The sequence below is a fragment of the Parambassis ranga genome, chromosome 1, assembly GCF_900634625.1.
Source record: "Parambassis ranga chromosome 1, fParRan2.1, whole genome shotgun sequence".
Lineage (NCBI taxonomy): Eukaryota > Metazoa > Chordata > Actinopteri > Ambassidae > Parambassis > Parambassis ranga.
This window is the reverse complement of record NC_041022.1, coordinates 13,674,433-13,701,027: the sequence shown is the minus strand read 5'-3', so window position 1 is coordinate 13,701,027 and position 26,595 is coordinate 13,674,433. Positions and strand designations below refer to the sequence as shown.

Genomic DNA, 26,595 nt, shown 5'->3' with positions numbered 1-26,595 from the left:
ACTTGGACTTAAACGTCAGTGACTTGTGACTTCACTTGGACTTGAGCATTATAATTTTAAAAGAGTCGATGCTTTACCCAAAACCTAAAGGTGACAAGTATGTTGAGTGTTTCATCATTTTGTGTGTGAGAGAGTGGGAGCTGTCAGCACAGCAGTAAGGAGCTATGGAATGAACATTTCATTTTACGAGTGTGAAATAGTCAACAACAAACAAAATGCAGCATGCAAACAATGCTGGTTGAAGATACGCAGAGACGCAACAACTTCCAAGTTTGATCGCCGTTCAAAGAACAGTATTCAAGCTGGAGAGCTAATGCTCAGCTAACATTATAGAGGATACAGAGGATACAGACTGTGCATGCTTTGATTACCAACACTCAGTCTGTCAGAATTTAAAGTAGGCAAAGCATCAAAATGCATTCTGTCGAAATATAAGTGATTTACTTACTCTTACAGTGAGTTTTTATATTACAGCCTTATTGTGTACAAATGACTGACAAGCCTTTCAATATATTATTATATATTGTATAATCAATATAATCTGTTGTTAAAAGGACTTAAAATGACTCTGAAGTTAGGGACTTTAGATTTGACTCGGACTTGCCAATATTGACTTGAGACTTGTTTGTCTTGACTCGGGACTTGAGGACAAAGACTTGAGACTTACTTGTGACTTGCAAAACAGTAACTTGGTCCCACCTCTGGTGTAGGCAACTTAGTGTAGTTTATTTTGTAGAGCCCAATACACACCATTAATCACAAAAATCCAGTTTCAAGCTGAAAATAAACAGAATTTAGAAATGTAATATATTAAATCTTTATCTTTATTCTATTATTTTCTGTTAACTTACTGTACCAGCATACCTGAACTTATACCCAATTAAAAGGCATTGTAAGAGCTAGCTGCTGTTTTATTTATTCATTAAAAAGCAGCTGTTTGAGCATGAAACTCCTGGGTAACGGTAAAACAAGAAAATTGATTGATTAGTTGTTTATAGTAATAAAATAGGTATTTGTATAAATAAGTGTTTTGGACTTTTGCTTATTGTTTTTTGTAGTTGACATACTGTGGTTAAACAAGCCCATCTCGATCAGTAGTCAGAAGTACTTTTGAACTTTCTCAGCTCTGTATACACAATCTCAAAGTTGAAGATTAAATTACTGTTTGTTTTGTGTTACAGATTTTTGACAGCAGGTTTTATGGGAAGACAAGTCAAATAAGGAGGTGACACATTAATCAATAACCAGAGTCTGAATGGAATCTTTCTCATTATGAAGGGCAGGGGGATTTTGTTTGTTGTCAGTTCTGGTTATCCACTCTGAACTGTAGTGCATGCTGTTCTTTTTTGATTTGTTCCATGACAGTTTGAAAGGTTTTCTTGCATTTGTTTTGAACAGACTCTTGTGGAATACATCTAAGCATCTCTTTGGGGAGAAAAAAAAATCCTGGTTATGAAGTCTAACCTTCATAACAGCAATAGGTTTGACCTGGGACAGCCAAGCCACAGCTCAAGCTCCTGGCTGAGAGAAATGAAGCTCCTCATTTACTGTTTTTTTCACCTCCTTTCTGTGAAAACACTCAAAGATTGACAATTAAATGTAAAAAGAGATGGAGATGATTGAACTGAAGGACACGTCTTTGTGTTTTGAAAAACTGTGCCAATGCAAGAAATACCTCGGTGACAAACAGACTGCACTTAAGATTCTCTTATTGTTTAGGTTGTGGGTCTTTGTTTTCCACGCTGAAATCAAAGTATTGATCTGTCCTGATGTGGAAAAACTGCTCCGAGTGGCCACAACAACGACAGCAATACAAGCAAGAATGTACATATACATTTTTCTGTTTTCACACCGACTTACCTCTGAGTGGTTGGCTGCCCTGACTGACAGACAAGTATAAAAGAGCTTTCATTTGCAGCGCTGCATAAATATAGGTCCTTCAGCCCTATTTCCACCTCAAAGATACATTTCATGGCCGCTTTCACTTTCTGAAATCAGAACTTTCTTTCATGTTCTGTTACCAGGGCAGTGAGTCCCTCTCTCTTTGTGCACAGAGGCACAAAAAATCAGGACAATAAGTAGGTTGTCCAGTCACCCTGCTGTTGCTTGATTATTCAGTCAAAGATTGTGCCTGTTGTGAATGTGTCAGTATAGTTAATACACAAATGTACAGTTTATTTGGACATCTTTAAACATGTGTGTGCCCAATGACACCTGCAGGTCAATACCAGGTCTAATCTGTATGCAACGGATCAACAGGATTGCGTTTGATGATTAGCATGGTTGAGATATCTTAAAAAAGTTTCAGTGACTGTGGTGGATTCAGTGTTACATGAATGAACACAGCACCCTGCTGTTGCCAGATTGCATTTTAATAGTTGCGAGCTCTCTTTCTTTTCTTTTGATCTTTCACTTGGATATGGAATATTCTTCTTATTAAAGCGGTAACAGTGTTGTTATGAATTTCTATTTTAGTTAATTATTTTATTATGTACTCATTTTCTCCCCCCCCTCCTTCAGTGTCTGAGACATGGAGGAGATCCAGGTGCAGCAGACAGACACAACAATTACTTACAGCGCATAACTGTTTCACCACAAGGCCTATGCAGAAACTAATCAAGGGTTTTCAATCATGTCAAAGCAGACAGAACGGTTCCGGTTGTCATGCAAATGTGCCTGTGGTTTTACATTTTCATTTATATGAAACAATATCTGATCAACAACATCTGGATGGAATTCTTTGCAGCAAATCCATAATGCAGGTTGTTTTGCCGACCTTGCTGTACATAACAGTAGGCAGACATTTCCCAGGTGTACCACTTTAATCAGAACCATGAGGGTAATAAACAGCAACACTCCTGCTTCTCTTATTATTATTATTGTTATTATTTTTCTTATTTTTCTTATTTAGGATACTCATTGCATGTCTTGCCATGCCTCTCAATTAATGTTTCCATTTCAATGCATGTATGCTCTGATCAATCTATACCACAGCCTCTGGCTTTTGTTCATTGAAGAGGTGATTTTGAGTCTGTTCCTGAATCTTTTTTAATATATACGTGTGTATCTGTATCCCAACTATAAAATAATAACTTTTTGTTAGCTACAAAATATCAATATAAACATTTAAAACTTCAAAAGTAAAGAATGGTCTCCCACTGTGATTACAAAGTATAAAGTTTGTATACCCGCAGTTTACCTGGACCCCCATTCTACTTGCCATTTCTCAGGTAGCTTTGATGTCACATTTCACTTCACTTGTTCGTATCTGATTGATCAGTGGCTGACAGACAAAATGTGGACTTGCATGAAAGACCAGGGATTTATTTCAGGGCAACAATGTACATATTTCTGAAGGTTTCTAGACAACCCTGACACGGTTCAGCACTAACAAACTGGGAGACCAACACTGTAAAGTTTCTCAGCTTCTTCTTTTATTTTTAAACTCCTTACCCATGATATAATGATTTTTACCTGTGTGTATGTGTGTGTCTTAACTGCAGTTCTGACTCTGGAACTGCACTTAAGGCTTTTGTATTCTGCCCACAACTGACAACTTTATGACAATCAAACAATGAAGAATATTCCCCATCAAAGATTCTCCTCCGGAAAAATAAAACATTCATGCTTTACTGTGACAGCCCTTTTCTTCCTAACAATATAAAGACAAATGACTGATATGTTAATTGATGGTCTTTTTGATTTCCCACTTTCTAATTAGAGCTTAAAAATATTGTATAATTGCAGCCTGAAATAATACAGAGATCCTCTTTGTGTTGTTGTTATGTTTAAAAAAAACATCTACCTGATTGACTGTGAATAAACTGTAATGTGTCGGATATAATTACTCAAACCATATCTTTTAAGAGACAATGCTGAGGCCTGCTGTAATACAATGTGAAGCCCCCACACAGAAGAAAATACCATCACAGTCCCAGAAGTTCTGAAGCTTAAGTAAAAGTACAATTACTCAGCAAAACATATACTGAAGTAAAACTAGAAGTGATCAACAATCCTACTTCTGCTGCTGTGCTTCCAAACATGAGCTCTGCTATCATTAAGGCTGATGGAACCACCTGATTGGTTTAAACTTCAGACATGATAACACAATCCAGATTTTTGTATAGACTGAGGCAACATTTTAGTCAAACTGTTCATAAAATGTAAGAATTAACAACAAACACTGTAGAAATGTAATGGAGTAAAAGTCTATAGTATGAACTATTATTGTTATTTAAGTAAAGTATAAATACGTAAGAATTTACGTAAGTACAGTAACAAAGTACAAATACAGTTTACATGTAAACATGACAACACATTAAATGTCTTTGAGATGTCAGCTCCCCCACATGGCCAGACAGCAAAAAGAGAGCTGCATTTACAGTCAGCAGATGCTCTAGTAGCAGCATGCAGCATCTACAAAATAAAATATACAATTCCAAATATTTGAAGGTACAGACTTTGCAGATGTAAAAACAGCGGCTGTGGTCTGCTTCTCCTAAGCAACCAACATGAATAGATTCATGTTAAACAACTCTATTTTAAACAATCACAGTCAGACTTTTATTTCCCTCAAATGCCAAGTAATGTTTGGCTACCTACACTTTAGTAGAGTGTTCACTTTTCAGACTAGACAAAGGCTCTGTTTACATCCATCTTCTACATATCCATAAGCAATACATACAGTGTTCATGTCAAGCTGTTTGACTTTATTCTATTACTTATATTTGCACTATATAATTATTATTTGCATATCTCTATAAACACACACGTTTCTCCATACTGCTTTTTTTCCTTCATACTGTAGCTGAAGTCTTCAGCCTTTGAAGTCTCATCAGAATTATTTCAGCTGAAAAATACTGACTGACATCCGTGTAATATTTGTAATGCAAACATACAGATATACTGTACTGGACCTTGACAGCACAAGGCAAGGAGAAGGTTGAGTGGAATCAGTGTTTCAAGTTAAAAGGGCTGCAGGAAACCTTGGCCTGGCACATATATCCTGGCAGTCACACCATTTGACTGAAGAGCACAGAATGTGGGATGAAGCATGCCAAAATCTGCTGCAAGCATTAACGGTCTCGCCTGTTTGGTGAAGTACTGGCTGATTCCTGATCCATCTCCTGGGCCAAGATGAGTGAAACCTCCTGCCATGTCATAACAATTGCATCTATGTTAGCGATGACACCATAACAGCTAAAGAGAAGGGAACACTGAAATCAGTATGCCTGTTATAGGTGTCTCATCTACAAACTCAGAGGGTGGCAGACTAAGGATACAGATATTGGGAGAGAGATAAGAGGAAACCAATTGTTAGTGGCAGCTGGTGTAGTGTCAAAATGGCAGGACAGCCAAATTCATCTGAGCTTCCCATGGTGTGAGGATGCAGCATCTGTTGTAGGAGAACGACAGACCTGCTGTGCCAGAAAACAAGGCCAGAGAGAAACATACTGTCACACAGAGTAAGGAACGAGCTCTGCATAACTGCTGGGTGTACAATACTATTTATTTGCCAAATTTGGACTTGCATTTAAATTTAACTAAAAAAAAAGATGTGAGGGTAACAAGCTATGCAACAAATAAATTAAAATTATTATATGTAAACAGAGAATTCAAAAAAATAAAAAAAAACACATACAAACCGTGTCAGAGGTTATTGAACTGACAGATTGAGAAATCCCATTTTCTTGCAGCACGTGAAGGCAGCAGCTGCAGTCACGCGTTGTTTGCCTCACAGTTCAAATATGGCGGATGATGGAGATTCGTTGGAGTCTTGGCTTAGTAAGTACATGTTTACGCTGGTTGTTTTGGGACGTTTTTTACGTTACAGGTATTTGCGTACGACAACTACAGTTGTCCGAAATATTTGTTGAACTCTGATGACATAACTGTATTTAAACATTATTGTGCTAATTCGTCTGTGTTGCCAGCAGAGGCTAGCACAGTCAGCTGCTGGCATCTGTTGGTTGTTGACAGCGAGAGTTCACTGTTGTTTTAGACATGAACTAAAGCAAAATTGGTTTTTACTATTTTAGTAGCGACCCACGCCGTGCCTTAGCACTTGCTTCGTTTGTGTTGTACAATTGCCTGCGGGCGTTATCCACTTAAAGTTCAAGCAGCATTTGAAACAGCCATAAAGTGGGCCAGTGAAGTGTCTCTTTAGTTGGTACTTAGGGAAAAATATTAGATAACTACTGTATTGTTTGTTAGCTGATCTCAGAAGAGCCAGTGGGTGTTTATTACCTAAGGTTTAAGAGCTGAAATACACAAAACTTCTTACACATGCACTTAAGCTCTTTGAGACTGAAGAATTTATCATTCACAGAAGTTGGTGGCATCCTTAAAAGGTTTTCACTGATGACTAACATAACATTACATTGCCACAGAGCTGTTTTATCCCCAAAACGTTACCCACCACAAATTCTAAATGATCAAGGTTTTAGTTTGCTGTTTTCCAAAACGTCACAGACCTGATGAGAAGTAGATGCAAGACATTTCAGCAATTTGTAATAAGAACAGGGTCTAATACTTGCCGCTTGTTACACTCTCCAACTTTCAAGAGAGCCAGGTTGGTCTACAGGCAATGTGATGGCCTCCAGTTTTCTGTTGGTATACTACCTGGAATAGGCTCAGACTATTACAAAGGCCAAATCAAGAAGTGTCAGTGAAGAAAGCTGACCACCAGACAGTGCTCCAGCCCAGAAGGGCACAGTGGTGGTAGTCATCCAGGAATGTGTATTTGAGGTCATCCATGAAGTACACGTTACAATTGAATAATAATAAGCAAATGCATCTTTTTTTTCAGACAAAGCCACTAACCCTTCTAACAGACAAGAAGACTGGGAGTATATTATGGGATTCTGTGATCAAATCAATAAGGAGTTAGAAGGGTATGGCCACATTCATTCAATAACTTATCATAGCCATATAATTAACTTGTGAGCTCATTACTGCTAGTGGTACTGAGTTATTTTTCTATATTTCTTTTTTTGTGATGTTTCAGTCCACAAATATCCGTCAGACTATTGGCACATAAGATCCAGTCCCCTCAGGAGTGGGAGGCGCTGCAAGCATTAACGGTCTGAAGTCTAATTGTGTCAATGTGTATCATTCTGATGGCATCAAGTCTAACCCTCCCCATCTGAAGATAATTAGTGGAGCCTGTTTTTCTTTTTTAGGTGCTTGAGGCTTGTATGAAGAACTGTGGGAGACGGTTTCACAATGAAGTTGGGAAATTTAAGTTTTTAAATGAATTAATTAAGGTGGTGTCACCCAAAGTAAGTAACACATTTAGTCTATATCTATACAGAGTGAGGATATTTAAATTCATGTTGCCCCTCATATAAGTTCTAAGTTGCACATCTTTCATTGTTCAGTACTTGGGAGACAAAGTATCAGAAAAGGTGAAGGATAAAGTAATAGAGATGCTCTTCAGTTGGACAGTGTCTCTGCCAGATGAAGCAAAGATCTGCGAAGCCTATCAGATGCTGAAGTCACAGGGTGAGACATCATTATTATTAGAATATGTAGGAGTTTTGTGTTTTTGGTGCTCTAGTGTCTAAAAACGATGTTAATGTGATAATATGTTATTCTTATTTTAGGTATTGTTTCAGTAGATCCAGAAATCTCCTATGATGCTGCATTAATACCATCACCTTCTCCGCGACCGAAGAATCCTGTATTTGATGATGAGAACAAGAGCAAGGTAAGAGGAGCTATTCTGGGATATGACTGAACACAGCTGTCTCTTTATCTCGTATTTGCTACTAACACAGATTCGCTTAACATAGACTCTTAATTAGCACATTAGATTGTGTATATATATCTTATACCTGCCTGTGCATGAATTTACATGTATGAAACAGTATGTATGTGTGTAACTTCTTCTTTAACTGTGACACTAAAAGTTTGCTCCCTTAATCCAGATGATGATGGCACAATATTTTCAAAGTCTCAGTTTGGTTTCCCACAGGAATAAGGACCTAATTTATGTGCATTTGTGTCATGGCTTAATCACCCCATGAGTTACTGCACAGAAAACACTGTTTGTTTACTTTGCTTTGACAGCAGCTAATGTATAGATGAAGTTATTTTTTCTTGGTGTGGGAGCTGGAATTGTTTTGCTTCTATCTCTGTATGTGGGAAACTGGTTCTCCTGTCTCTCTGCAGAAATTAGCTGAACTGCTGAAGAGTAAAAAGCCTGAAGATCTGCAAGAAGCCAATCGGCTCATCAAGAATATGGTCAAGGAGGTTTGTCATTTTCCCGATGATGGGATTATTTTGTTGTAGAAGAATTAGTGTTGTGCATGTTTCTCAGTTTTTGCATCCAAACTCAATGAATCCTTTTAAATGAGTTCACTTAATTGAAAACTGCAATATGTTTTTGCTGTCTCAGGATGAGTTGAGAACCCAGAAAGTAACGAAGCAAAAAAACACACTGGAGGCAGTCAACAACAGTGTGAAACTACTTAATGAGATGCTTGCTCACTTCAGCCCAGAGGACTCCACGGATGGAGACAAGGAACTTATTAGGGTTGGTATTTTGTTAGATAAGACTCAAATGACCTTTTTAAACACACGTTTTTTCTTTGAAGTGGATTGACCTTTCAGAAAACATTGTTCCAACAGTTTGAGTGTTTCTTTATATTCATCTAAAGCAGTCCAAAGTAGTTCAGTGCTGTTTAATTTAAGCATTCCAGAAGCTGCAATGTTTTCATTATCAGATAGTATGATATAAGATTCTCAGTGTAAAACAATTTTATTTTTCAGGAGTTGTATGGCGATTGTGACAAGCTTAGGCAAACAGTGTTTCAGCTGGCTACTGAGACTGAGGATAATGATAGCAGCTTGGGTAAGAAATCCTGTAATTTGGTCTTGTGAATGCTGATGCTATTTTTGCTAGCAACGGACTCACTTGAGACCTAAAAACATTCTAATTAGTTCCTGTTTTTCCTGCCGCAATTGGTTGTTTTTGTTTTCTTGCAACATAATTATAAAGCTCACCCTTTTTAAATGCACCCATCAGGAGACATCCTGCAGGCCAGTGATGACCTCTCCCATGTCATAAATTCATATAAGAAGATTGTGGAAGGGCTTACTGTCAATGGAGAGACAGAAGAAGCACAACAAACACTAAACTCAGTAAAACAAGGTAGATTTTAACTAGTGGGTACTTATAGGTGATCACTTCAAACCTTGAAATGAAAATGACCTGAATGACTGAGAATCTTTACGTTTGTGTTTGTTCTGATGTTTTCAGGCAGTGGATGCACAAACCAGTCACAGATTCTGATTGACCTGGTTGATCTGGACCTCAAGAGCTCATCTCCACATGAGCAGCACCCTTCAGTGTCCTCTCTGCCTTTTCCTGCTGATTTGCTGTGTGGATCGGCTGTCACTGACCCACAGGCCTGGAGTATCACAAGCCCCTCTGCAGCGCACTCATTGCTGGATGAAGAGCTATTGTCTTTAGGTAACATGATGCACAAGAATCATTGACTGTGTATACTGTTATTCGCTGCGCCATTGTAAATTGATATGGAAATATATAACAAGTTTGGATCCACCTGTATTCATTTACAGGCCTCAACGATCCTGCTCCTGTTCTTGGTGAATCAACACATGAAGCCCTAAGCAGTCATTTGCCATCATTACAGGTATATATGATAAATAAGTGATGCTCCTCTCCGTTACCATCTTATTGAAAGTAACTCTTTTTATTTTCATGCCTTCTAGGATTCCAGTCAAGATTTGGGTCTTTCGGACACTACTCTGCCGACACTTCTTGCATTCCCTGCATTTTCACATTTTCTAGATTCACCCTCTACAACGGTAGCCCCAGCAGCTAGTCCAGTCAAATCTTTTACAGTTACCTCTGCCTTAACCTTCCCTGCTGGGCCTGTCTACTCCACACCTGCAGTTTCTGCAGCATCTGTCTCAAGCTCATCAGCAATATTCCCACAACCTCTCAGTTCAGGAATGACAACCATGGCTCCGACTAATGTTGCTCTTCCGTCATTCAGCGTGACCTTGTCTGCTCCATCAGCAACTCCTGTCACCCCACATCAGGTCTCCACTTCAGCTGCTGTCTTAGATGTGTCGTCAGCTTCTTTCAATCACAGTCTGCAAGACCTTGCTTTGTTAGATCTGGGCAATAATAATAAGTAAGTAATAAGTTAGTGTTTTCATGTTTGAGCCAGTGTGATTGTCTTCATGCTCATGTTTAAAGGTGCTCTGCCCACTGATGATTAACTGGGATATCTCCTGTTTCTAAAGCACCAGCTTCAAATGGCACATTAATCTGCTTAATTGCTAATGAGCAACATTTCTCATATAGAATATTTTTAGAGCACAGTGCATACATTTTAAAACTTAAACAGCAGTACTGTGCTGTCTGTATTTATTATTTAAAATACAGAAATTGACACTAATCATTTTGTAGTGGCTGTGCTCAAGTCCTTACCTGCCACTTATTCTTTTTTATGGTAGTTGAGATTTGTTGATGTATTGATGAGAAGTGAAGTGCCTTTGCATTCCACTATTCATGAATACAACTGACTGCAGTAATGATTTAACATTGTAAGTTGGATTTCATGTCATCCTGTCTGTTATCATGTTTTATCACCATTTATTCGCTGAAGTCAGTATAAATGGTGTGCTTTGCTTTTTATTTCTTTCAGTCATGGCATCTCCTCCACCTCACCCATGTCAGTGATTGCAGGAGGAATGGAAGAATGTTCCACTCCTCCACCTACAAAGAGTGAGGCAGACGACAGCCCTCTCTTACGCTCTCTGTCCCCCATCCCGGCACTGAACCAGGCTAGTCCAGGAAGTGCACAGGAGGCATCCCTGGCTGATGTATATGTACCACTGGAAGCCATCAGACCAAGTGAGTTGTGTGTTTTTTTTTCTTTTGCATTTGATGTATAGAAAAAAAAATAAATTAACAGAAAATATGCAAGGACATTACGTGTATTCATACTTAAAGAAAAGGGCATGCTTTCAAAAATATTCTATGAATAGTTTGTATTTACCATTGCATTACATATAATGTAAATTTAAAAAAAATGTACCGCTGTATCTATTGTGTGTGTTTGTGTGTGTTTATGTTGTAGTATTCAGTAGTTTTTTGTTTCTTCGTGTTTTTCTGGACTGTTGGTTTTATAATCAGAGGGGGCCAAATTATTTGCTGCAAACACTCTTTGTTGTTTTTGCTGATTTTTTTTTGTGACTCTGTTTTGTGTTCATTGCCGTAACAAATCAGACACTTTTGTGATTGTATTCAGTGCAAGAATAAGAGTGAAAAATTCAGCGAGCATTGTGTAGAACACTTCAATAATTCTGAAGAATTATGTATTTAAAATTGTGTTTTTCTAAATAGCTGGCTTTGTGCTAGGTTGCAAATATGGTCTCACTGCAGCTGAATGCAGATGTTACGGTGTGAACCACACTTTTAAAAACTGTAAAATGCCTCTTTTTCAAATCTGAACCTCTTTAATTAATTCAAAATATAACAAAGGTAATCACTGGGGAGGGAAACAGTTGTTAGCTGTGTAGTACAGGTAATTTAGTTCCTTGTGTGAAATTGAATGGTCTGAAATAGAACTTTAGACATTACTGCCACTTAGTGGGGGAAGGTGGCAAACTTGTGTTGTTGTGTACACTAAATTGCAGGCTGCATGCGTTTTGTGTAAGAGCATGCACACACAAAAAACATGTGAATCAAAGCAGAATGCATAGGAAAAAATATGATTAAGCTGCATTTATGAGAAGACTCTTATGTGCCCCTGTACATTTCTGTTGTCATCATTTTTGGCTCTTCTTTTATGTGTCTTTTAGGTAAAGTGTCTCCTGTAACTGCATATGACAAAAACGGGATTCGTGTACTGCTGCATTTTGCTTCAGACTGTCCACCGGGCAGGTCTGATGTGTTGGTGATGGTGGCGTCCATGCTCAACACAGCCCCACTGCCTGTTAGGAACATTGTTCTGCAGGCTGCGGTACCTAAGGTAAAAGATAATGTGCATTTGTAAGGTTACAATATTTGGGATACAAACTGCTTAAGGTGAGTGGATAACTTCATGGATATCTCTTCTGCTAATTGTCCAGACAATGAAGGTGAGACTGCAGTCACCCTCTGGGACAGAACTGGCACCTTTTAACCCAATACTTCCCCCTGCTGCCATCACTCAGGTCGTGCTGCTTGCCAATCCTCCAAAGGTAGAGCGCCTTTTCATGTCTTTTTATCCAGTATGTTCTGCAAATGTGACATAATCAGTGCACACAGGAGAGCTGATTAAAAGCTGCCAAGCATATTTTGTCTTTTGTGTTTTGCAGGAAAAAGTTCGGATGAGATACAAACTAACTTTCACACTAGGAGAGCAGCCATTCACAGAAGTGGGAGAAGTGAATGAATTTCCATCTGCTGACAGATGGGGATCTCTATAGCCTTGCCTCTCTATATATACATACAATACAAGACTTCAGCTGTGTGATCCACAAATGTCAAAAGAGAGACAGAATATGAATCCTTTTAGGGAGAGTTTAAATATATTATAAACATAAATGGACCATACGATCCCTCCTGGCTGTAGCAAAAGTCCTGTAGCCTACATCCACCTTCACTACAGTACCAGAAGGGGTAGTTTGCAGTAACAAACAATGATTACATGTGGATTGTGGTTTGTTTTAATCTTATATTGCTATTATTATTACGTTGTTTGTTTATATTTTTACTCCTGTCTCTCATCATATCAAACTGGATTGGTGTACTTCAGGATGCAGAAACACAAAGTGAAGGAGATTGTGAAGGCATGGTCATAGAGGTCAAGAGGTGACTACAATCAGATTGTATTACAAAATGTTTTTATGCTGAAGAAATGTAGCTGGAGCAGACAGGAGTCTCTTTGTTACTAAGTAAAAAGCAATGTTTTTAAAGACTCTTCATCCAGTATGGCTTACAGTCACTATTGAATACTTGTCCTCTGGTCTTCATACTGAACTACAGGTCAAATTTTTATGCTTAGCATATTGTTTAAAATATTTCAGTATTTATTGTCATTAATGTATTATTTATTTTGGTTTGGAGATGATGGTACTTGACGTGTTAACCTACTGTATGGTATTACAGTCGACAGCTCCTCCACCTCTAGTATAGCACAAGTCAGTAGTGGTCTCAGAGTGTTCAAAGTTACCAACTATTCAGGCACAGATGCTATGATATGTTACATTATTTAGCAACCCAGGGTGTGTTCTGATACATTTCTAGTCCTGCTACACATACGGGCTGTCATGCTTTTATGACTAAAGTGTAAATGGTTTGATTGTAGGAGAGCTTCCTTTTTGAAAGTGGGATTGAGATTATACATCAGTGCTAACCACTTGACGGTTAATTCAAAGCATTAGCATTGTGTTTATTCCTAAACTGTGACTTTATTTTTGTCTTTCTGGGGCTATTAGTACTATACAGAAGATATTCTACATATATCTTTCACCATAATACCTATTTATTTGTCCTGAATTGTTAAATTAGCTTGTCATTGCATTCATTGCATTATTTTTTGAAAAAGCTATTTCTGTGCATGGGAAATAAATTATGAAGCAGGTCTATTTGGATTACGTTTATGTGTCTTGGCTCGTTTTTCATTATCAGTACAACACAGCATGTGTTTTTTTGTGTGACAGCCTCATAAGGAAATTATTCATTATTGATTAAAAGTTTTGATATCACAAAATAACACAACACTGACAGTAAATGTAATAATATAGGAACGTAGGGCGGAGCAGCAGGACTCCCTACATTGTTAGATCTAACCTCCACTTTCCAATTACAGAATAAAAGTATTTTTACTGTCTCTGAAACTAAATGTGAAGTCTGAAATGATGCACACTCTGATGAGCTAATGAAAAAGCCAAGTGTTCCTGCAGCGCCCCAATGATGAATGTGATGTGGTTCCGCTGTGATCACTGCAGTGCAGCCGGCGCAAAGTAGCGCGCCAGATAGCGCAGCCGCAGCAGAACAGGCGCAGACAGTCACACGGCAGGAGCAGCCATGGCAGACGAAAAGCCTAAGGTGAGTACCAGACTGTCGGAATTCCATCCCGGCGTGTTTGAAAAGTGTAGATGTGACTTTGGAAAGCAGTCTGTTGGACTAATACCTGAGCGGTCGTATAAATTTAAAAGGACGCGTCAGCTCAAACCACAGCTAACATTACCGCGCTAGATAGCTAGCAGGCTAACGGGCAAAATTAGCATAATAAGCTAAAGTAGCTAATCTTCCTGCGTGCCCCACAGAATGAAATAATTAATATGTTCGTGTCCTTGGAAGTAACATTGTGCAAGTAGCAACACGCTTTATGTTCGTTTATTAGTATTAGTTGTACCAATTTAATCTGAAGCGATGTAATAATTGTATGTCCGGGTAAAGGGTAACAAACGACGAGTTAACTGCTAATGTTTAGAGACCGCAGTCTCTGTAACAGTAGCGGAATAAAATGAGTAATTGAGATGAAATCAGTGGCAGACCTTGGATCAAATCATTTCGTTGTATCTGTCCCTTGTTGTTAGCGTGCGTTGCTGATTCGGAGGTTTACGAAAATAGCGTGTGATACTTTGTAACCCAGCTAGGCCGTCGGGCATCCTTGCAAGCTGTAGGCCATTTTCAATGGGCTTGTTTAATGCTAACGCTAATGCTAACGTCTGGATATGTAATTGATCTCTTTTCTTCGTGTATTGTTCGCACTTATGCACCAGTCTGTTGTTATAAGTGGCAGATATCGCAGTGCTTTGAAGGGGGTCAACTCATACACGTTATCCAAGTCTACTTTTGCATTAAGCCATCAGGTACATGTTATGAATGAGCAGTCTTGCGTTGTGGACCCTATCGGATAGGGATTCTTGGTTTGGGGGACTTTGGAGTAATTCCTTGCAAATTTGAATTATCAAATTTTTAACTGGACTTTTTGTCTTTTTTTCAGGAGGGAGTGAAGACGGAGAACAATGAGCACATCAACCTGAAGGTGGCAGGGCAGGATGGCTCAGTGGTGCAGTTCAAGATCAAAAGGCACACTCCTCTCAGCAAACTGATGAAAGCTTATTGTGAACGGCAGGTGAGGACACTAGACTATTTTTAACCTACTTAAGTTCATTCTTCATTACCCATGTCAGCAATTCCCAAATGTGGGAAGCCTGACTTGGGTTATTTAATAAAGCAGCACCACTCATGCTCATGGGTTTACTAGATATCTTTAATATAAGTTCTACAAATGTTTGACACACCAAAATCTTTATTCAAGTCTCAGTTAGCATGAAAAGTGTGTAGCTAGATGATGATGCTGCTGGAGTGCTTCGAGGAAGATAACTGAGATGATAAGACTGAGATGATTCAGGAAGTTGGCACAGAGATGGAATAAAATGTTCCATCACAATTACTCTCCAGCATCTTCAACCCTAAGCCCGAGTTGTCCTAATGTTTACCATAATATTCCTGTCTATCTACACAGGGGCTGTCAATGAGGCAAATACGATTTCGATTTGATGGTCAACCCATCAATGAAACAGACACACCCTCGCAGGTAAGGCTACTTGTTCTTCATCAGCGTATAAAGGTCTATTCTCAGATTTCTTTTTTAAGATGTTTTTGTGTATACAGACAAAGCACAGATTTGATTCACAATGAACAGATGAACGACGAGGCTGCAGCTGCACAACCTCTTTGTGTAGATCCATGCAGGAATAGGTCTTATATTTATTTACCCTCGTGATGTCACAGAATGGCCAAAACTGTACAAAGCAACAGGTGATTGCCATGGAGTTGAAAATTCAGGGGAGGCTGTACAGCTCACAGCGTTTAGAACGAGGAATACTTATGTTGTTTCTTTCACACATTTAATAGACTCTCACTTGACATTTCACTATTTTCTTACAGCTAGAAATGGAGGACGAAGATACGATTGATGTGTTCCAACAACAAACCGGAGGCTTCTCCCTCTAAAGACTGTTTCCTGTTAACATCCCTACCTCCCCCTTTTTGTCCCAGAAGATCTTTCTTTCCCAGTCTTCAAATGCCAGTGTTGATACCATCGAGCGGAATAATTATACAAAATGCTCAAAGACAGCAGCACAGTTGGTGTAGAGTTTTATCACACTGTCATTCGTATGTTAACATGTCTGAACTGCGCCATGTAGTCAACCTGCAAGCTGCATTGAGTCTAATGTGCCGAAGAAATGTAAAGCTTGACATAAGTTGTTTTTTTTCTCCTCATTATTTAGAAAATTTTCCTCAAACCTTGTTTTTTTTTTTGTTTTTATACTTATGTCATTGAGGTTTGGATTCAGATAGATTTTTGTCATTGTTAAGCCTGTGTTTAAAATTCACTGACATCTGTTGTTGTTATGAAACTGTATTATTGGAATAAATTGAGTCTTTTTTTAACATGTCCCAGTTTTTTCTTTTGGTGGAACATATCTGAACATTTCTACCTACATATGTTTAGAAGTTTCAGGTCCAGGTCTAGCTGGAAACTCACACACGGCTTGCTTACTGTCTGCTAAACAACAATCTGCAAAACAAACATGAAAACTGATTCTGGTCGGAAAATAATAGCTTGCCAGATTTCTTACAGTGTCTAAAATTACGTAGCTATTTTTCTCCAATGATATAATTTCTAAATATTTTAAGTCATCAACGTTGCTGAATGTGTTCCCATCATAGCCTACAAATAAACTGTCGAATCGTAGACTTGATCCTTGTTCCAGGGACAGGGATAGTAGATGGTGCTGCACGCTTGGGGTGGTGCTTCGAGCTCGCATCCTTCACCTACGAGTCACATTAAAGGGAATCAGCAGAGAAACACCGGAAATTCAGAAACCATGCCTTCAAAATTTAAGCAATTGTGTCACCTTTGTTTGAATGTGGATTTATTAAGAGCAAATCCTTAAAATAAACTATTCGTATAAACTTCTCAATTCGAATTTAGGTTGAGCAGCTTAAACAACGCCGCAATATGTCTGCTGTGTTTACTTATTTTACTTTGAAAATACAACCGGAAGTTCGATCTCTTCTTCTGCGTAGGTTAACGCCGATAGGTTAATGTGGACTATCAGGATCAGCAGCAGCTAGAACAGACAATGATGCTGAGGTTGTGAAATACAACATATGAAAGTGTAATTTGCGTATATCCTGATAGATTTAGAAACACTGTACGATATTTTGTGCAAACATGACGACTACTACAACATTTCAAGGGATGGAGCCCGGTGCTAAAAACAGTTCCAGGTAAAAGGCGTCGTTCAGACCGTTTCTGTAGCGGCTAACCGCCGTTAAAATCCATCATCCTCAGGCTTTGACCCTAACGCCGCAGTTAACGAAACATGTAACAGCATTTTGTTTGTAGTATTAGCATCTTCAAAACGCATTGAAACGAAACCTGCCGGGACAATACTAGCTTAATGCATGGTACCACGCCTTCCTGTTTTGTCCGTGAGAACGGACCATTCCCATTTTTGATGCTAGCATGATAGCGAGCATGCACCCTCCCTATTGTGGAGAAGCTGCATAGCTAGCAGGTACAGACCAGTTGGCTTGTGGTAGCATCTTAGTAGGCCTTTTACTTGTCCGTGTATCTGTATCGCATTTCTCTCAATAGTATTTCGACATTATTGTCAGGGAAACATTACATTTGTCTCTTTTTAGTTGGGTGTGGCCCTTGTAAATATACTAATCATGATCAATAAGAAACATTAAGTAAGACATCCTTCGGTTTGCCCTGCATGTTGGCTGATAAGAGTCGTGGGCCATATTACAGCTGCTGGCCACACCTGACCCGAAATACATGCAGTCCATTCTGTATTGTGCGTACATTTCGAATATCTGCTGTCATTTTGTAGCTTTGTAATGTAAACAGTTAAATACATTATAATATTTGTTACTATTATTCCACACTGGTAACTTGATATGTTGATATGAAGCATAATAGACCACCCTTTACAACACTGTGTAGACACTCTGCAGTTACATTTCCACAGATACTACACGGAGATGCAGTAATATTTTGCAAGGCAACATTGTTAAATAAATTAAAACATTAGTCCCTAAGTGGTGTGATTACAGATGGGTAATTCTTCCTCTAACTTAATATAAATTTCACACAATATTTTAAACAGTTAAAAGAAAACATACTACATCAAACTGCTGCAGGTATTAACACACCTAGACCAATTTATCCAACATGTTCATGTTCACATTGTGACAATGTTACCCTTATATATTAGGTTCAGGTTCACATTGGTACTTCACAGGAAATGCTTTTTATTTTACAACAATTTAAACAATTTCCCCCTGGGATTAACAAAGTATTTCTTATTCTGATTTAACACTGAATTTTAATGTTTCAGTTAGTACTAATTTGTCTTTACTCACCACTTGAATCACATAGATACATAATATCCTAAGTCTGTTTGGTGAATGACGTGACTAAGGAGGAAGGATCAGTTTTCAGTGCTTAGTTATGTGTATCATAGGATATATTGAGGTGAATAATGTGGTTTCACAAGAATAAGTTCCAGTACATTTGACCTTTCTGTAACAGTGTTGTGCCTCTCCAGGGTTTTGCGCCCTCCTGGTGGTGGCTCCAACATTTCACTTGGTGCAGATGAAGAGAAGCCTCCCGTCCGGAAGAACAAGATGGCCTCCAGTGTTTTTGCTGAGCCAGAGGACCCCTATGCTAATCGAAGGAACAACCCACCAGGTTTCTGTCTGTTTCTCTTCTAAACATCTGTTGCTTTTGTGTGAAGGCTTATAACTCAGTTTGTTGTGAACAGTACATCATATTTTGACAGATTACCCTCAATATCTGACCTGAGATCTCAAACATTTATCTGGTTTTCACCTGGTTCAAATCAGTGCAGATGGCAGGGCTTATCATGGAACTTGATTATCAAGTTTGTCAGTGACATATCCATCCTAACTCACATGGCTCGTGACTTTTTTCCCAAGTCTTGGGTTTTTCAGCCCTTTGCTGAAAGTGAAGTGATACTCCGCAAAATGTGATCAAAAGAAGAAATGAAACATCTAAAAGTATTAGAAGAGTCGCATGTTTCTTGAACTCTTTACATGTTTCTAAAACCACAATCCACACACAGGTACAAAGGCCCATCAACATCATTAAGTGTTACAAAAGATGTCTGGACATGTGGCTAATCTCTGAACTCACAGGCCGTTTAATGCCTTGTTTGTACATCTACACGTACTAGAAATTTCCAAGGCTTTCCAACACATTCAATGCAAAAAGGAAGATAGGCTGCTGTCATGTTATTTTTTCTTTCCTTGAGCTTAAAATAGTTCACATAGCTGCCATGATGGTATCACTGTTGACAGATCTCAGTCATGTTCCACTCTAATGTGATCCCTCTTGTGTTATTAGTGACCCATCTCTCTTTACAACATGTGACATGTGGTAGATCCCCCAAATGGAGCACTAAATCTTCCTTTCATATGATGAATTATGGTGAACACAGTGAAGGGTTAATGGCCTGATTAAACCTATTTAAACAATATAGTTTTTTTATATTTTTTTCTTTCTAAAAACAAATAAATAAAATTTTCAACTACAAACTAAACGCAGAAACCCCTACAGAGGATATTTAAAGAACTTCTGTTCTGTTGTCTACCATTTTGCATATTGAGGCTCTTACATTTCCTTCTGACATTTCCTTCTTCCCTTCTTGACTTCTCTTTTTTCACAATAAAAAAAGGGCCTTTAGCTCAAACAGTACTTTACTTAACTTGATCTAGTCAAGCCACATTTTTCAATTCCTCCTTTTACTACCGTACTTCTGCTTATTGAGAGTCACTAGTCCTGACATATTTTAAATGTTGATAAATGATTCAATATAATCAGGTGTTCCCATTTTAAAGATGATGTGTCTTAAACTACTACTACACAGCTGTCACAGTGGCAGTTAGTAACTGTTATGCATACACAGAGACACTTGAACTGTGTAATTGTGTATAATTAGGATTTATATACCCAGGAGCTCACAGTATTGAAACATTGTCATGATTCCCCTCTTGCTTGCCTTTATCACTATCAAGTGAATGAAGCCTCAGACTACGTACTATCCTTTCTCTCATGCCTGACCGTCACAGCTGTTTGGCTTGGACATCTGTTTCACAAACAGCACTTAGTGGAATGTTGTTTGTATGTTGTTGGTTCTTTTTGTGGTATTTATTGTTTGTTGATTGCCGTCACAACATGTTGGTTCTTCCAATTGTAAACAATGCAAGCGCCTCACATAAAGTATCATGGTCATCAGAACACAAATACTTAATTTAAATTCCAATTCAGTACTTTTCTGAGAAGCTGTATTTGTTCTAGTTATTACAATAGCATGTCTTGCAAAGTTTTGAGGTCTGTAAATAAGGGTATTTGAGAAGATACCCCGGGGCTCTAAGGGAAACGGCCTACACAGCAGGAAACGAGTCATACATGTATCCTTCTTACAACAGAGAAATTGTAAGAAGTGAAAGAAAGATTTCCAAAAAGCATAGGCGGAAAAGTGTGGGAAGGTTTTACAGAGGAATGTCTGTCATAATGTAAGTCATAAGGTTAGGTCATTACATCTGGGGACTGCAGCTGTGGCCTTCATTTCTCATTGATGCCTCATAATTCATACATTATACACTAGACACGAAAAATCCTAAAGTTCAAAATGCCTAAAAAGCCTGATTTTGCGGCAGCTTTTTTAAAAAAAAATGCAATAAAAGTTGTACTTTTAGATGAAATGTCTTGGGGACAAGAGAATGTTGTTAAAATAGTTGTGATTTTACCTTCTTATTTATGATCAAGCAAGCAAGAAAACAGCTATCACTAATGCCATCCACGTTACCACTAACTATGCACATTACAACACTTGAAATGGACCCGGATGTGACGGCCTGTGTCTCTCCTGATGTCTCCCCTCCGTTTCACATGAAGTGCAAAAACGTTTTATCTACTTCCATACAGAATGCTTGGATACCGATTCTCACGGTCTTTTGCTGTTTTTTTTGTGGGTTAATGTGATACATTTGTATCGCACATGACATGTCTGCTGCATTTTGTAAAGGTAACAAGGAAGTAAGGAAGTTAGTTTGCTGACGTGTGGCTGAACGGCTTGTGGGAGTTGGCAGGGATTGGAAAAAGTTGCGGTGACTGGTTAAAATTGCAAGGCAGTGCAGAACTCACAGGGAATAAAATACAAAATTCACAGGTTGAATAGTTGTGATCGCAAAAATTGCAAAATCCTGGAGGGTCTGCAAACTGGAACTTTGTGTTTAGTTAAATTATCCAAGGATTTCCTGATCCTAATCTGATTGTTGATGAAGATTAGAGCACACACAGTTGATCGTTTTCTGGTACGTTAGTATATCTGTTTTTTATATATTACAGAGAATGTAGCAGACCTTCAAGACTTTCTGTAACAAAATCCATTGTTGGATTGTATGCTGTTGCATGATGCAGAAAAATAAGTACAGCAGAGAGGCTTTATGTGTCATATTAGGAATCGGGGATGTTTGTCCGTCACAGCACAGTATTCTCACAGTTCAGTGTCCTTGTTTCAGCTACCGTTGGGGAAGCTTTTTATCAGCCTGTTCTGTCTGCAGCTCTGTGGAGACATCCAAAGGTTAATAATATAAACTAGGATTCTGAATGGGTCAAAATCAGGGCTGTCCAAAGTCGGGACATATAAAATCCGACCACGGGCCAATTTTATATGGCTTCTATCTTAAAATGTTTTTTTTGGCCGCCAGATCAAACGGGAGCTGATCAACAGATCAACAATCAACAAATTTAACAATTAATTCTTATGTTTTTAACTCATTGTGTAATGTTTACATGATGGTCTGAGCGAACCATTGTCAGCCCGTGCAGCCTGCGTCGTCACAGTGCCATAGGCTTGGATTGAGGTATATCAGAATCAGAATCGTGTTTATTGCCATGTAAGTGAAGGGGATTCACATTACTAGGAATTTGCTCTAGTGATTGGTGCATATAAAGAACATTTCAATCATGAGAGACTCAGCGAACTGAATGAGAAAGAATTTATTAATACAATAATTGTGAATGTGCATTGGCGTCCTAGACCCCGTGGTGAGGACCACGTCCGAAAGGGGGGAAGCTCGAGCGGAGAGGCCGCTGATCCGAAGACCCCCCCGGGTCTAGACCTGGTGGTGGTGTAGAAGCAGGAGAGCAGGAGAGGGGAGACCTTGAACTGCGAGGATGGGGAGGTGCTTGGGGTGGAGGAGGGTTGCCGGATTCGATCGGGAGACAGCTGGAGAAGAGACAGAGACTTTTATATCTCTTGCTACGCTATGATTGGGCAGGAGAGGGACAGATCGACAGCTGATTGGTGAGGGAGGTGCCATCTATTAAACACCTGACTATGTGGGAGGTCACTAGACGGAGTGCAGTGCAGTGAAAGAGAGTGCTAGGATGGTGAAGAGGGAAGGGGATAGAGATAAGAGGTGGATGATGTGGAATAGAGTCTTCATGACTGAACTTACGCTGAGAGCTACATATAATAATTAACATGAATGTGCACAACAGCGGTTCAACACTACGATGCAATTCACCACAAGACAAAACATGCTAATGCATACAACCTGCTATCAAAGAGTCCGTGCTGTAAAAGTGAAGTTCTCCAAAACAGCTTCAATGTGACAGCGAATGTTGCAGCCGAGACCAGCATCACTGGCGGCTGGATAAAAGCAACATTCCAGAAATAAATTTGCGAAGAAATTTGCAAAGAAAATATGAACTTGTTTGGCTCCATTCGTGTGAGCAGACTGTCTGTTATAAACTATAAGTGTTTTGTTAACGTTCTCTATTTCCACACTACCAATTGTAGTGTGAGACACGGCACTTCTCTCAAAACTACTGCAGTAATTACGTACACATCTGTCGTAAGGCACGTTTATTTCACATGCACAGCAAATCTGCGTACAGGTTTGCAGTGCATGAACTTAAACAAGAACGACTTGAGACTCCCACCTTTAATAGTCTACGTGGCATTGTATGCATGTCTACTGCTTATCTTAAACCAGACATGTCATATCTACTGATTAGATCTCAGTATCACCATTACATGCGTGTCAATAACTAACCTGTTGCTCAGTTGTTCAAGTCACACAGTTGCTGAATGTTTTCCATTTAGGCTGTAAATTCAGATACCTTGTATGTTCTGATCTGTTCATCTTAATGCTTTTACTTACTTGTAAAAGCATTAAGTTACTACTTTTTTACTTGGTTTGCTGTGTGAAATTAAATAATTAAATGACAGCATCTTTTATTTTTAAAATAATATTAGCCCTCTGACACAAATGTATTGCTTCAACTGTTCCTCTTAGTAAATAGCTCAGTAAATACTTCTGCCTCCGACATGCTTTCAGTCTTCTTGACAACAGTTGATCTCATTCAACTACGCATGAGAATTTCCATCACAATGAGTCGTTCCACACTTTTGGTCCAGACTACTACAATTTCAATTTCATGTATTGGAAGCAACAGTCTCATCTGCCTTGAGTCATGTTGTATCTCCTTGCTTTATCAGGTGGTAAGCCTACAGGTGTGCTGTGTGGTGAGCCGTCAGCCCCCCTGAGGAGAGGAGGGAACCACACCACCAATCACTCTGGAGACACTCCTAGCACAGTAAGATCACACCACAGATTGTAAGATGTAGACAGAAAAGAAATGAAGTCAGGCTAACAACAAATAATGTGGTGAAGCAGTTTAATTTCAGACCTATAAATGTAGCGTTGTTGTTCTCTTCATTCACATTTGCAAAAAACAATAACTAATTTAATTGTATTTCATTATGTCCAACAACATCTGAACAACAGTGTATAACGAGTGAATATCAACTACTTCTTATCTGCTTGTTTTTATTAGGATGGAGAAAATACTGTACATGATAACGGTAAGCATTTGATTTCATCATCGGCGTATTGTGTCTCTAGTGCTCTACACTGTCAGTTTCAATAGAATATGTAGACAACCTGCACAGAAAAGAGGGGGAAATGTGATGCAGACATTCATATTATTCAGCACTGTTTTTAACAAGGTAGGTCCTTGCTCTCAGTTAGTTATTAACTCAGTTGAGAGCTGCACTGATACAAATACAGAGATTAAACTGTGAAAACGCAGGAGGAAGGTAAACATTTGTGTTTACTCTCACATTGGGCCTCATGCAAGAAACAGTGTAAGAATTTTGTTTCTATCCTACATTTTCTCTTCTATTGTTCATACCCATAGAGTTGTGGGATTCACCAATGTTTCTTTTTTTTTTACTTTGAAAACTACTACTATATTATTTTTACTCTTTCTCCAGGTAAGATCAAATTTTATAAGTGGCTGAGAGCACTTTTACCATGATGATCTAACAATACAGCGCAGAAAGCATTTGTTCAATGTAACACATAATACAATCTATATCTACGATTGATCAATAAATATGTGGTTGAAAGATATCTTACTTGTCAGTTGAACAGTTGAGGAAGAGGAATTTCACGCAACCCATTCAGTGTGACATATTTTATTTTCCTTCTGAGCAACATGCAGTGCCAAACATCATGATGTATAGGAGCGTAAAACTAGCATGCATCTACTCCAGGTTTATGGTGTTTAGTGGGTGTCACACATGATAATTACAAACAATCACCCACGCCCATGTGAGATTCAACATTCAGTGCACCTGGATAAGAGCAGATTTGATGCATCCAGAGTTGATTCCTCAAAAATTTTCTCTTAATAAAAAAATAAGAGAAAATACAAGAGAGATTTGAAAGGATGTTGCCGCATGAGGGCCATTGTGCGCTTATTTAGTAATCGTCCTACAGGACAGTGTCTACTGGCCGCTTTAGTTGACAGGAGTCCCATGGGTGTGCTTTCATAACAGAATTGCTGGGGTTTCTTACTTGTTGCAACATGTGTTTCCGTGTCTCTGTTCAGAAAACAGTGTCACTGAGCCAGAAGCAGCTCCTGAGCAGCCACAGCCTCAGCAGCAGCAGGAAGAGGCCCCTCAGGCGGAGGATCCTGCTGCAGGACTACCATCCGGACGTCGAAATCCCCCAGGGGGCAAGTCCAGCCTCATCCTAGGTTGAGTGCCACTCAGCTCTACTCTCCTCTGAACTCATCTTTTTTTTTCCAAAACAAAAAAGCCCTTGTCCATCTGTCTGTATCGCAGGAATCCTCCAGCAGTCTCCTCCATATCCCCAAGTGCATTGTTTTGATACCTCTTTTTTGAAAGCTGTTTTGTACTGTTTTTTATTGTTTTGCTTATTTTGACAGAAGCACTTTATGTATTTCTATGTACACAGTTCTGTCTGCCTTTGCCCTCTGCAATGCATTAGATCTGCCAAGAAGGGTAATGATAGGCACACATTTCTCATTGTGGTAAATGTCCCCTAACTTAACTGTAACAGCACAAGCTGTAGGTAATAAAACACAAGCAGTCTGTAGAACACAAGCAAGGGAAAAAGCCTTTCTACTGTGTTCAGTTTGAGCCTATCTTGCATGCATGACTGGTCTGTAATGTATGAATGTGAGAAACATAACTGTGAAGATTGTTTTTTTTTTATTATTTAATTTGTTTTTTGTGGACTAATTGTTGTACTGTCGTTGCATGAAGTCAAAAACTTTCTACTGATTATAGTATTATTATTGTTATACACATAGACACCAAATAGAATTCACATCAATGACTGTAATTGTGATCTGGAAGAACAGACGTCTGCGTTCAGATGAGTATTTTAGGTCCCATGTCAGGATTTGGAACAAGCCTCTTTTTAATATTGTAGCCGCCATCTTTAGATTATCGTAACCCTAGTGCCAGGTTTGAGTGCCCTGTTTTTTATAGGTAAAATTGAAAGTCTGAAGTGCACCTGTTTGGCTACAACATCAAACAAGGTTGGGTTTCCTCATTGCATCTCGCCGGTGTGACAAAGCTTCTTTTTCTTTTTTACTTACTAACTTACTGCAAATCAAAGGAATGTTTTTGGTCCTGACTGAAGCATTTCTGATAAACCCAACCTGGATTTGACAAGTGACCTTATGACAGCCCAGCCTTCTTGTCACTGTCACCACTTATGTTTTTTATATATATATGTATATATACATATATATTCCTGCTCACCAAAAATTTGGAACAATCTTCAGTGTGACATATTTCAAACACATACTCGCTCCTCCTGCTACTGTTCTAGTGCCAGTCACATGCATGACGGCTGTGTCCACAAGCTGTCATGTGAGGATATGTTCGTTTCAGGTACCTGATATGTCTCTTCTATGGTGTCTTTTTTTTTGTTTGTTTGTTTTCAAGTGTGATGCAAGAAATGTTCATCGACATCCTATACTAACACTAATTCCTGTTGCTGGATGTAAGTCACTGCAGAAATTTGAAATCAAGAAATGGCACAAGTGGAAATTATCATTAAAAATAAAGTTTCACCATGTTTATGTGTATTGATTTTATTGAAAGTTTAATATTCTCTGTATTCATTTTATATTAAGTTTAAAATTTCCAACACTCTGCTGATGTAGCAGCTAACATGTTAAT

At 38.7% G+C, this 26,595-nt stretch overlaps 3 protein-coding genes across 3 annotated transcripts; all 3 read left to right on the top strand.

The window, feature by feature from the left end:
* Nucleotides 1–5,682: 5,682 nt before the first annotated feature.
* Nucleotides 5,683–13,617, top strand: gga3a (golgi associated, gamma adaptin ear containing, ARF binding protein 3a). Its single transcript, XM_028413610.1, has 17 exons — nucleotides 5,683–5,784; nucleotides 6,809–6,893; nucleotides 7,007–7,082; nucleotides 7,182–7,280; nucleotides 7,380–7,503; nucleotides 7,605–7,708; nucleotides 8,173–8,253; nucleotides 8,399–8,536; nucleotides 8,773–8,854; nucleotides 9,029–9,154; nucleotides 9,263–9,475; nucleotides 9,586–9,659; nucleotides 9,739–10,166; nucleotides 10,683–10,891; nucleotides 11,842–12,011; nucleotides 12,112–12,222; nucleotides 12,340–13,617. The coding sequence occupies exons 1-17, from the start codon at nucleotides 5,748–5,750 to the stop codon at nucleotides 12,448–12,450; spliced, it is 2,268 nt and encodes a 755-aa protein (XP_028269411.1). The 5' UTR covers nucleotides 5,683–5,747; the 3' UTR covers nucleotides 12,451–13,617.
* Nucleotides 13,618–13,963: 346 nt separating this feature from the next.
* Nucleotides 13,964–16,435, top strand: sumo2a (small ubiquitin like modifier 2a). Its single transcript, XM_028402292.1, has 4 exons — nucleotides 13,964–14,074; nucleotides 14,979–15,110; nucleotides 15,504–15,575; nucleotides 15,929–16,435. The coding sequence occupies exons 1-4, from the start codon at nucleotides 14,054–14,056 to the stop codon at nucleotides 15,992–15,994; spliced, it is 291 nt and encodes a 96-aa protein (XP_028258093.1). The 5' UTR covers nucleotides 13,964–14,053; the 3' UTR covers nucleotides 15,995–16,435.
* Nucleotides 16,436–17,078: 643 nt separating this feature from the next.
* On the top strand, nucleotides 17,079–26,448 carry jpt1a (Jupiter microtubule associated homolog 1a). The gene is made up of 5 exons (XM_028404374.1): nucleotides 17,079–17,278; nucleotides 18,607–18,749; nucleotides 23,593–23,690; nucleotides 23,931–23,958; nucleotides 24,990–26,448. Exons 1-5 carry the CDS (start codon nucleotides 17,223–17,225, stop codon nucleotides 25,139–25,141), a joined length of 477 nt encoding a protein of 158 aa, XP_028260175.1. The 5' UTR covers nucleotides 17,079–17,222; the 3' UTR covers nucleotides 25,142–26,448.
* The last annotated feature ends 147 nt before the right edge of the window (nucleotides 26,449–26,595 follow it).